The 12,812-nt window shown below is 35.9% G+C and overlaps 1 protein-coding gene across 1 annotated transcript in view; it reads left to right on the plus strand.

Annotated features, from left to right (window-relative positions):
• SYN2 (synapsin II) overlaps positions 1 to 12,812 on the plus strand; it is a 175,716-nt gene that overhangs the window by 137,418 nt on the left and 25,486 nt on the right. The window contains exons 9-10 of the mRNA XM_050712811.1: positions 52 to 126; positions 4,196 to 4,298. Of these exons, the coding sequence (XP_050568768.1) occupies positions 52 to 126; positions 4,196 to 4,298 (178 nt within the window). The remainder of the gene's footprint in view (positions 1 to 51; positions 127 to 4,195; positions 4,299 to 12,812) is intronic.

Raw genomic sequence — 12,812 nt, forward strand, 5'->3', positions numbered from 1 at the left:
AAGGAAAATATAAAACCACTGGCTGTTTTTGTAATATTTCCCCATTTTCAGGAGGACTTCCATATCCGGAAACTGGAAGACAAACACGGGCTCTGCAATGTTGGAACAAATTGCTATGTCAGATAAGTAAGTCCAGTCTCATGTAAAAGGTAATTAAAAATACATATTTAAATTTTTTTTTTTTAATCACATTGGTGACATGCAATTCACAGTAAATGAAGATCCCCCATTCATTTTGGAAAAAAACTTGGAATTAGATGAAAGAACATGAGCCAAGAATTTCCAGAGGAGTTGTCTCAGAATTAAGTATCCAAATTAAGTATTTAATGGTCTTACCCCATGTCACAGTGTTTTAAATTTTTCTCCTACATCATCTATTGTAACCAAGCAATCTGGTGTAAACATTGTCTATTTAAATTGTATTTCTCTTTTCTATTAATCGTTTGTCGTTTCTGAAATGTCCTTTCAACTGCACTGTGAGTCTTTTTGCCCAGATGCTGAGATATTCCAAAGCTTATTTCCTTCATATCATCATTCCAGCTCTGTACTTTGGTATACTATGCTTTTCTTTTCTCTCTTATCCTTGTGCTGGTTACCTCTTAGTAATTCAGTGTACCACAGTATCCATGCAGTACCATTTTGAAGCTCCAGTCTACTACCCTTCAATAGTGCTCATTTGCTCCAATAACAACATATAGGCCTCTTTTACATGCAAAGTAAAGCTGTGATGCTTTTTTATGGCTCTGAATTTTATTTTGTCCAGCTTCTCCAAAGTTTGCTGCCATTGGAAGCTGAAAAAAATCTGTACAGTAAAAACATAATCTAAAAGGTTCTAAAATTCAAGAGGTTTTTTTTTTTCTGGTTTTGTTTGTTTGTTGTTGTTTTGCTTTGATTTTTTTTTGGTTGATTGGTTGGTTTTAAGTCTGGAACCTACAATAACTTGTTCCCTCTTATGAGCTGAGAGAAACACAGGAGTTGAACCATTGCCTGCCCTAAGAAAGGTGCAAATAAATAAGATGGGAATTACAACTCCCTGCTGTCCAACCCCTGTCTAGACTGTGTCCTCACTCATCTCCCCTCTGGGGATGGAGTGGAGCCACATTATTTTCTCTTTCTCATTCCCCTCCCACCTTCCTTTAGAAAGTGAGGTTATGCATTCACTGAGAGGGAAAAGAAAGTGTGCTTTAGTGAGCATAATTACAGTCCACGAACTACTTCTCTGTAAAAATGCAGGCACTTTAGTTTGCCCATAAGGAAAACTAAACAGCAAGCATAGGCAATGAGTATAAAATGCTAACCTTGCCTGGCCACCTCACTGTAAATGCTCTATGTTGCTTTGCTGCAGCTTCCACTTTTGAATATAACACAATTAAAGTATAGCAAGTATTTTTCCATTAAAAAAAAAAAAAAATAGCCAACAAAACAGAACTTCTTTTATGCTAATGAAGACAAAAGCATAGAAAAAAATGTATGTGTCCTTGTAACAGAAAGGGATATGTATCTCATGCCATGCTTTTAGTTTGATTACACACAAAGCAGATAAAGGAAGAAAAGGGAAATTTGAAATTTTCTGAAGAGTTGAAGTACTTTAAAGGCATGCCAAAAGCAATCAAACCTAATGAATGTGCATTTCAGGGCACTTATAATACATCTCATGATTTAGAAAAAAGTGTTTTGAAAGCGCTGCCTGAGTCAACATTGTTGACTGAATTCAAATGTTAGTCTAGAAATTTGGAAAAGAAAGAGGAATGTGGAGCAGTAACGGATGATGATGAGGCACAGAACGAGAAAATTTCAATGATACATATTCATATTGACCCCTCCATTTCAGAGGCATTGCTCCCCAGATAGGACCAGAACAATATTTACCTATTGTAGTCACACACACCTCATGTTTCATGTCAGACACCCGAGGAACAGTATTTTGTTTTCTGTCAGTTCTGAGGATGCTGCACTTTTTACTGGCTCTGGGAAAACAGAACCGTGGCCTCTGGTCCAACCTACTGTGCAAGCCTTGGGTTTACAACACTAGATGAGAGTCCACCCAAGACCTCTCTTCCCAGACGTAACTGTCTTTCTCCAGGTGTGCTTGTTGGCAGAATATAGACTACTAAAGATGCTCTTAATTAAATCTGATTAATTTTTCAGTCTTTTAAATAAAATACCTTTTTTTTTTCATAGAAAGCTCAGATAGTTATTGTTAAAGACAACTTTTGCTGTCCTCATGTCTTGCTGAGATACACATGGGTATTTTACAGAAGAAAAAAAAAAGAAAAAAAAAAGGAAAAAAAAAGGAAAAAAAAAAAGATATTTGTAAGCAAGTGCGTGCAAGCAGTCCAGTCAGTCAGTGCATCTACAAATGTTGAAATTGTCAGGCATCCAAAAAAACTCTCATTTTGGACAAAACCATTTTTCTCACAGGAAAAAAAAAATGTTGCTGAAATACTACCATCAGGGTTTTTTCAAACAGTTGTATCATTTATTATTATTTTTTTTTGTATTCTGTTTAACAGAATATTTTTTTCCATTGCACAAAAAACTATAAAGAATGTGACCTAATAAGTTTACTTGGAAAGGATGCCATTACCGAAGATATTTTTATATGAATAAGACTCAGCAACAAGTTTTCTTTGATCCTACAGTGAAGTCAAATGCTAGGTTTATAACATCATTTTTTTGCAATGGAAAATACTATGATGTGGCATATTTATCATCATGTCTTAAAGACTGGATCGGGAGGGAGGATCTATAAAAGGAAATAGCTCTCATTTATACCCAAATGCTAGCCAATGAAAGAGAAAAAAGTTTATGATAAATGACTGCTTTAAAACAGATTTTTTTTTTTAATTTTTTTGAGGAAAATGTCCTTCAATTGGGGGCGTGACAGTGTCTGCCTTTATAACGTTTCAAGATCATACCATCACTTACTGGTGCTCAGGCACTACTGTGTTATTAGTTAATTAAAGTTCTCAATGCTATTTTGTGTCTATAAGTCAATCCTTGCCATTTAGCAAACATACACAACTTACGTCACCTCAGAATGCTCTCAACGAAGTATTACAGCTCCCTATATATGTCACTAACAGTTCTGTGCTTGATCACGGGAATTGCCTCACTCTTTTTCTAGAAAGTCCCACTTCATTTCCTTGTTAGTCAGATAATCTCTCTATTCATAGGATGGATAAAGCTCTTCATGCAAGAAAAATAAATCACATTACTGCATGTAGAATGGGTAAACTGTCCATTCCTCAGTTCATATTTCTTACCATGAGGTTAGAAATGAAATGCAGGAGTTCAGTGCTGTATGAAGCACTAGCTTTGTTGTAGGAGCTGTAATCATTTTTCAGAGTTCTTTAAATTTCTGTTAAATTTTACTGTAGTTGCCTATAAACCGACATGAAGCATATTATGGTTTTCTGCATGCTACATAACTTTTACTTAGTGTCATGTGACTGTTTCTTTTTTTGTCTTTAGGTTTGTTTTGTCTTGGTTTTTCTTTTGCCCTGTTCAGTGAAGTATATATAAAGCTCATTGCTACTTTGAAATACAGTTTAGTCAGTAATTTAAGACAGAGACTCTCATTTTAGTTTTCCTGATAAAAGAATAAAACCCATACATAATTAAATACACTATCAAGTGTGGTAGGCAAGAGGATTGTCACACTTGAATCTGTGCACAGACGTGCCAGTTTGAATTTCACAGGAAACAGGGCCCCCACCCCCGACTGTCTAAAACTCCTTGGCATCACTGTAGCTACAAAAACTGGTCAGATGATAAATCCCCCTTCTGGGGAGTTCTCCCATAGTGCACAGCCACAACTAGCAAGCTGTACTAGCATGAGGTGGTAGAAGTGTAGAATGGGATACCACTAAATGGTATTTGCGTTCCATCGTATCTTCAGGTTACTCAGTTTAGAGCAGACACATGTTTGGACCAATGTAAGCTGGGAGGCAGCCAGCATAACACTAGGTCAGGATACAGAGCCACAGCTTTTTTGAATTCTGCTGGGAAAAGCAAAGTAATCGTCCCAGAGTCTCTATGCTACTATTCTGAGAAAAACAAATTCAATAAAACTGACAATATAGTGAAAATTCTGAGTTTCAAGCAATCCTTATATAAAGTGCAGTACCAGATTAAGCCTGTAAAAACAAGAGCATGATGAGATACTCACAGAAAAACTGTTTTTATAAAACAGGTACAAGCTTTGGGTTGACACCTGTTCTGAAATATTTGGTGGTTTGGACATCTGTGCTGTTAAAGCTGTACATGGAAAGGATGGAAAAGATTATATTTTTGAGGTAAGCAATCCCACCCTTTTCAATATATGCTTTATATATTACAAATATGGAAATAAAGAACATTTGTGATAGTTAGGCATTGGCCTATTTGTGTTTCAGGAAAGACTGCATTTTTGAGCAATGTTTAAATCATAATACAAAGCCACATGTCCAAGTTAGTGGCAACACTTGCTGGAAAATGTAACCATATCATATGGTAATGTTTTTTAGTGTTTCAGGAAATGTACACAAACTGCAAAACAAAACCAAATGTAGATGTCATATTTTCCTAGCCCTTATGATTTCTTTCCTAAGCAGGCTTACCAGTTTTTCCTGGAAGGCTTATAGATAGCATTATCCCAAGGGAAAAATTATATCTTTATAAGTGGAAATTAAGAACAAAGTGTTAAATTTTTTTTTTGCTAGCCTAAACGTTACCTTTAGGATCTGACTCCTCATGAACTACCAATACTAGAAGATGTTGCTGTGGATCATTTTGAAAAGTTTTTTCATTTACCTTAAGTTTATTATGGATAAATGTAAACTTTGTTTACCCATAAAACAAGCTACCATCACTTGCCTATCACACAGTCTGGAAGTTTATGTTTGCTAAAGCAAAAATAAGTACATTTTTTCTAAACCATGACAGTAATCTGGGATCCAGAAGGAGGTTATAGATGGATTTCCTTCTTTAGTTATTTATATCCATTTATAACAGAAAAGCTCTGCAAAAATAAAAATCTTTGTTTGGCCACAGTGTTAAACTTTTGTAATTTCACAAATTCATTTCTCATTATTGTGAGTGCTAAGAATTCCCAAATCAATCAATAACACTTTAAAAGGCTGAGCAGCTTGTAGAATTAAACCTCCAGCAAATCAAACATAATTAGTCACTACCTCCTGAGATACCGAGGAATATTTCAGGAAATCCTGTATCATTAGCCTGTCTGGCCAAGTCAGAACTTATTGTGTCTTACTGAATCTTAACTCACTGTAATATAAAATTTAGGATTCCACACTAAACCTCCTCTTTTGCTCCTTTGTATAGTGCAGTCCATCCCACCAAAAGGTCCTGTTAAGTCTGTAATGCTTGCCCCAGTGAAACCTGAGATTTGAAAAAGTGGAAAAAAATATATTCTCCTCTTTCTGAGAACAGACTGCTCTGACTTCTGGTGAGACAAAACAGAGGAAATTCCTGAACAAAAAAATTGTCAGGTGTGCCGCTTCACTCTTTGGCTGTAGGCACAGGTGTATCTCTGACATAGTCTGCTTACTGGGAAGGTATTTATTTCTGCTTACAATTAAAATCCTCTCCAGTACGTGGGCTTTGACAGTCTCCCATATGCCATTCAAAGCTTTGTAGGCTTTGTAGGATACTCTGCAGTTCTTATGGCCCCTAAAAGTCTCAGAGGATCCCAATTTAAGCACTTCCCAATATGTCTAAATTCATTACATTGGGGGTAGCTTGTACTGATTTGGCTGGCTTTAAGCCACTACATTTTTATACTACAACTTTAACTATAAAATAAAAATAAATAAATAAAAATAGATTATTTTAAGACATAAGATCCTAGTTACCTCATAGGGTAATACTTAAAAACTGAAAAATCACTGGCAAAAAGATACAAAGCTAGACTAGGAGACCATTTAACGACTATATCCTTGTAAGAACCAGAGGTTTCATACATTAAAAAAAGCTTTCTTATTTCCTACAGACTGTAGCTAAATCTAATCTGAAAAATGGTTGGCTTCAACCTGCTCTACTTAATATCTCCAAATGATCTCTTTTATTCCCTGCTACCATTTCTTCCTGCTGTTTTCTGCTTCCAGTGGAAGTTAAGGATGCATTTTTTATTTTATTATTTGACACTTCACTGGGTTTATAGAGCATTTTAAGTAGTGTACATAATAGGTGTTGCAATTAAAAAAAAAAAAAAGGAGTGGATAGAAGCATGTTAATTCTTGTTGTCCTGCAGAATCTTCTGAATTGTTTGGAAGATGGTAATGCTTATCAGCAGGAATATTTAGAATCTCTATAACCCATTGAAATGTAGAATTGTTTGCAAAGTTCACATCCAATAGGACATCTGTAAAACTTATGATCATTTGCTACTAAAAAAACAGCTTACATCAACAGTTATTGCGCTATAATTGTAACAGTTATTGCACTATAATTCTATTATATAATGAAGAGCAGAAAAATGTCTGTCCCCATACAGGAAAAATTTCTATCTTTTGTGTACTTTCAACATGGGAAAATAAATGAGTCATTACAGCTAGCTCGTACACGCTGCAGTCAAGAACCAGTAGCTGAACAGGACAATTGGTCTGTAAATGCTATGTTTACTTCCCAGTTGCAGTACCACACTGAAACCCCTGCTCTCAAGTTTTCAAGTTTTCCTGGTGACTGGTACATCTATTACAAAACTAAAGGTTTCTGTGTTACTTACACTTTCATTCTGGACATGTGATCAGACAGGAAACATACAAACTTCCTAATATATGAAATAATGTATGCAGATATGATCATTTTGAACCAGCGTAGCCACCTGCAGGAAAGCATACATACGTTTTGACCAGCTTCGGAATGAATGTGAATTAAGGTACAACAGTGCAAAGTATCTTTCACATGTTCAGCATTCTAGACAGAAAATACAGACGGATTCTCTGTAGTGAATTTAGGAGAACAGCATTTTACAGGAATGAGTACTTAATGCATATTTATGTTTTGAAAAGGGTGTTCAACAAGAGCTTTGGAACATGCATAATTCAAGACAATAGTTTTAAAATACCTACAGTACTTAAATATTACATGTAACACCACGTGTGCTTACAAAAATCCATTCTTAACTAATGTTACAAAGTATAAGACATGAACTTTATATGTCTATTTCTGGAAAGCTATTAATTAACTTCTTATTTTCATTTACTTTCAAATCCTATATCAATAATTTTATTATTTTGGTAATGTTGCCATTCAGCTGCTTTGTGATGGTCATTTTGTCATTCCTCGTTTTAACATTCTGTTTTCTTTCATTCCCCAAAAACATGGAGGAACAAATTGTACCAGTGGCTGATATTACAGAATCAGAACAACACTGTGTCTCATGAATCTAATATTCTAGCTGTACTTCTTAAAAAACAGTATACGAAAGTAATTTTTTTATCTATGATCTAGTACAATATGCTTACATTGCAGGTAAGAATGTATTGGTTCTTAATGTTAGATCCAGTCATCATTCCCCACCTCTTCAAGATGGTTAACTTTTTTTTTCTATTTTAGTTTCTCTTCCATATATATTTGATTAAAATAATGAGAATTTTTACATAAGTTATTCTAAAGCTTCATGGCTGTTCAAGTTATAGAAAGTGTGCTTGCTGTAAGTAGAGTTCCTGCCTGCTCAGGAACAGTCTGGAAGGGTTAGAGAGCTAAAAGAGAAAAAACGAAGGCTATTTAGTGACACTGAAATACAGTTCCAGACATTTAATTTCTACATACATAAATGTTGTTAGGAAATAGAGAAATACACAGATCCAAATTACTATGAGCTTCTTGTAGATGCCTCCCTCGTGAGATGTGCATATTCCTTTGACCAGGTAGTTCTCCACGTAATAAACAATAAGAATAAATTGCAGTGTAAGTACACCTTCTCACATTTTTAGCTTTTGGGTGCATTTTATAGGTTTGGGTCTGTTTTCTGGTGCTACTTTGTACATTGGTATCTTTGTACTTTTTAAGCCATCCTAGAGGTTTCAAGTCATTTGAAAGAGCTCAGGCCAATACTACTATTTTTTTCCCCAACAATTACAAAAAAGATACATTTTCAGTGAGCCATTCATCTTTCCACACAGCTGTAAATGCTACTTCATAGGACTTTTGAAGGATGTCCATATGTGCAATCTTGTTATGCAGTTGAGGGATACTATATGCATCCCTGGGATAAAAATCCAGACCAATTTTTCAGAAGACGGGAAGAATGAAATATTGAAGTCATAATATCATTCAAACATAATACAGCCTCTGTTTTTCTGAGAAGCCAGAAGTTCTCTACAGTTTTCTTAGATGAGGGCTGTAAGAAGTAACTTTGCCTTTTAAAAGAACCAAAAGGTGTTCCCAAGAAAAAATTATTTCTCTAGAGGAACCCTGGGGGATTTGGTTGTGTTTGTTTTTTGTTTTGTTTTGTTTTGTTTTGCCTTTTACTTTTGTCCTCCAAAGAACCATCTCCAAAACCCTACAAGGGAGAAATTAATTAAAAAATCACTTAGCTAAAAGGAAGGATTGCCAGGTTGCTCAGGAGGAAGTTCAAGTCATGACTGTGTCTAACAAGCTTAGCTATTCATATAGTTTCTATTCTTTTCACCTCAATTTGAATACTCAGCTGCCAAGCGTCATCACACCAGAGACAAACTGTAGAAATAAGGATTTTATGAACACATCATTTCAACATACACTGTTGTAACTGCCTTACCAATTCTTGCTAATACAACATCAAATTAAGGTCCGTTAAGCTTTAACATCTTAAATGGGAGAAAGACTTTTAATATTTCACTTTTTAAATTAATACTTCTGTAATTTTTATACCAGAAGGAACACATACTTGAGTATTTCATGTTTCTGACTGCACTGAATATCTCTCATGATTCATTCTTGGAAAACCAAACCTCTGGGAAACAAAACAAAAAGCTCACATCATGATGATGAATGCAGTAAAAGAGAAGAAATGTAACAGAATCCTTTAAGGCGGCCTCACAGGCAGTTACCAAATTTTGCTCAGAATTGAATGGGTGGGTGGCTACTGCAGGTGTCTTATTTCTGCTTGCTTATTTTTAACCTAAGCTATATTAAAGTTAGTTTCTAAGTAATTTATAACATAGCAAGATGGAAACAATTTGGATTTCCTAGGCAATATTTTCAGTCACTGTAAGACAATATAAGAAATTAAGAAACAGAATTTATTTATTATTTTTTCTAGGTCTTGCTGTAATAGACACCATTTCTGAAGGTGCTACAATTTATCATACTACTAGAGAGGGATATTCTGGGTTTCTTTTCATTCCAGATTGAAATGCAACCATAGAAGTTTGTCTTCAGGCTTTGAGTCCTTCATCTGGGAATGTTTGATTCACTTTCCCAGTTGTTCTTACTTTTTTTCTGCAAATGTTGTTATTCACCCACTCCAAGAGGAACTGTAAAATTTTCCTAGCAGTCACCACTGATTTCCTCCTGTACTATCCCTGCCAACTTCTCAGGTGTGGTTACATTTCCAATTACAAACCTTTCCTGCATCTGTTGTAAAGACCTCTGGGAAAGCCCCATGATTACTTCATATCCAGTCACTCCCTTACTTCTCAGAAATCACACCATCTTTTCTTACATCCCACTCAATCTTAAATGACATCCTCGAACTATTACTTTTCCTTAATGTCAGTTACTTTCCCCATACTTAGAACTCTTCAATTAAAATCTATATCAGCTTCTGTCTTTACAGTCAAAATTTTCACCACAATTGCTTACATCCAGGTCCCACAAAAACAATACAGAAGAATAACACATTCATAACATAGCAATAATACAACCTAGCTTCTCTTATTCACCAAAAGTAAAGACCAAGTAAAGACCAAAGTAAATGTTTTTTTGGTTGGTTGTTGTGTTTTGTTGTTGTTGTTGTTTTTTGTTTTTTCCCCAGGCCTAACACTCTCAAGCATGAACCTCCAAAATTCCTCTGATTTGCAATGAAATTAATTACTCTTCAGTTACAGATCATCATATCTTCTCCTGAAATTCCCAGTTTGTGTTTTTGTTTTCTTTTTTTTCTTCATACAAAGTTCTTCTATCATTATCTTGTCAGAATCCTTGGGCACTTCTGACTTGTAAGCTTTCTGTCCATTCCCTCTTGTATTTTAACATCCTGACACCTTTTTCTCTCACTGTGTCACACAGAATTCTTTAACTTTCCCCCTCCTTTAATCTCCACAGCTCTGTCTTTCCCAGCACCATTTGAGCTAGGTCTTCCTAAAGCTCTAAGTAAGAGATCTTTCATAATCCTTTGGTGGTACACATATTATGTAATGGAGAAGTATGCCTGGACAATAACAATTAGTGTAGTTTCTCCTTCAAACAGGGTGATCCCTTTGCAATTACTGATGTCTTATAATTACAATGGCTCCCTTATTAATCCCACCCCATTTCCTTTGGTGGTCATCAGAGTTAAACAGCATTTCTCTTCTCTTTCTTGCCAGTCTCAGTCTGGCAGCCCAAATCTCAAATACTTGCCTTATCCACACTAGCAATAAAGGGCACAGACTAATTTACTGAAGGATCATATCACTGAAAGGTCAGTGTTTTATAAAAGCATTTTGTTGACTCTATCAAGCTTCTGTAGTTTTTGTTATTACTGCTAATATATACACTCGGGCTCTTCTAGGTTAACATAAAGATTTATTAAATGCATTTCAGTGTATGTTTTGTGGGTGATAAGAGAAGTTCATCCTATTGAATTGGTTATTGAAATGCATATAAATTAAAGACAAAAGCAATATGAATTAAGTGATCATAATTTGTAGTTGCCAATGTTTTTACTGCCATCTACCAAAGTAACACATTTGACTTTATAAATTACAGATGACTTTCTTCTATGAATCTACTTAGCTGGAAACTCCAATATTTTAAATAGTTAAACTAGGTACTGAAAACAGACCTGGGTAACTGTATAAATGATATTTTAAAATTAGTACAGGCTGTAAATAGACTGTTTATAAACAGGATGCTTTGTGTGTGTTTAAACTTTGTAAAGCCCTCAAAAATGGGGGCAATGCCATCATGGCATTCCTGTTAGTCATTCACAAGTTTTAAACCTTTTTTAGTGTTACCCCAAAGATTTTTAATTCTTAAGATACATTTATATAAAACATTAGTGATTTTTGATAACTGTCATTAGCTGTTTTACTAGGAAGGAAAATAGACTGAATTGTCATAAAGAAAAACTACAAAAAAATACAACAAACCCCAACCCTATTTTTAGACTTTACTCAATCATGCTTCTGTAGTTTCTATTATTACTGCTAATATATACACTCAGGCTCTTCTAGTTTAACATAAAGATGTATCAAATGCATTTCAGCATATGTTTTATGGGTGATAAGATAAATTCATCCTATAGAATTGTTTATTGAAATGCATATAAATTAATGACAAAAGCATTATGAATTAAGTGACCATAATTTGAATACCTATGAAAATTCACTTTGATTTTGTCTACTTCACCAAGAATATTGGAAGTGCTCGCTTACTTACGTTGCCTTCTGCCCTTGAGAACCACAGCAGCAGCAACATAGAGAAGGAAGCTAAGCCTCTTAGTAGCCACATGCAATACTGGGTAAAAATGATATGTTTTGGACACTCTAGCCATTCCCTCTCAGCAATTTGAGTTATTAAACTGAACAGTGTCATGCAATTGAACCACTTTTAAGACTTGGTAATCTTTTACTTTGCTATTTAGCAACATGTACTCTGCTCTGGTGAGGCCGCACCTTGAGTACTGTGTTCAGTTTTGGGCCCCTCACTACAAGAAGGACATCGAGGCCCTGGAATGTGTCCAGAGAAGGGCCACGAAGCTGGTGAAGGGCCTGGGACACAAGTCCTGTGAGGAGCAGCTGAGGGAACTGGGGTTGTTTACTCTGGAGAAGAGGAGGCTCAGGGGAGACCTTACTGCTCTCTACATCTACTTGAAAGGAAGCTGTGGGGAGCTGGGGGTCGGCCTCTTCTTGCAGGTAACTAGTGATAGGACTAGAGGGAATGGCCTCAAGTTGCACCAGGGGAGGTTTAGGTTGGAAATTAGGAGACATTTCTTCTCAGAAAGAGCAGTCAGGCATTGGAATGGGTTGCCCAGGGAGGTGGTGGAGTCACTGTCCCTGGGGGTGTTTAAGGAAAGGTTGGACATGGTACTTAGGGACATGGTTTAGTGGGTGACATTGGTGTTAGGGGGGTGGTTGGACCAGATGATCTTGGAGGTCTTTTCCAAACTTAATGATTCTGTGATTTCACTTTGGGATCAGTAGTTTTCTTGATAATCCGATGCATTACTTTCTCTTTTCACCACTTTGTTTACCATCTTCGTACTTCAGCAAAGCACCAGAACAGATCTTAGCTTATCATCTCTGAATACTTGGCATCTGGCTCAGTACTTGTTCAGTGTTAGGTTCAGCCTTTAACCAGCAATTGTTCAATTGTGGCAGCCAACAAGAGGGTTTTTAACAACATCAAAACCTGTCCAAGTGACAAATGGCTGTTTTTTATGTCATGCGTATTTGAATCTGCCTCAATATGTGAACATGACAGCTATGCTTGAAAATGCTATCTTCAAGAAGTGCAAGATTTTGTTTAAAATATATCTGAGGGCATTCAACAGAGGTTCCTCTGGATCTGAGGAAAGATCTGCCAGAACATTTCCAAACATTAAGTCCTTCAATATCAAATCCAAGTCAGCTAAGCATTACTGAACGCCAGGACTATGAGCCAGTGCTGGCCAAGTTGAT

Source organism: Cygnus atratus, chromosome 10, assembly GCF_013377495.2.
Source record: "Cygnus atratus isolate AKBS03 ecotype Queensland, Australia chromosome 10, CAtr_DNAZoo_HiC_assembly, whole genome shotgun sequence".
Lineage (NCBI taxonomy): Eukaryota > Metazoa > Chordata > Aves > Anseriformes > Anatidae > Cygnus > Cygnus atratus.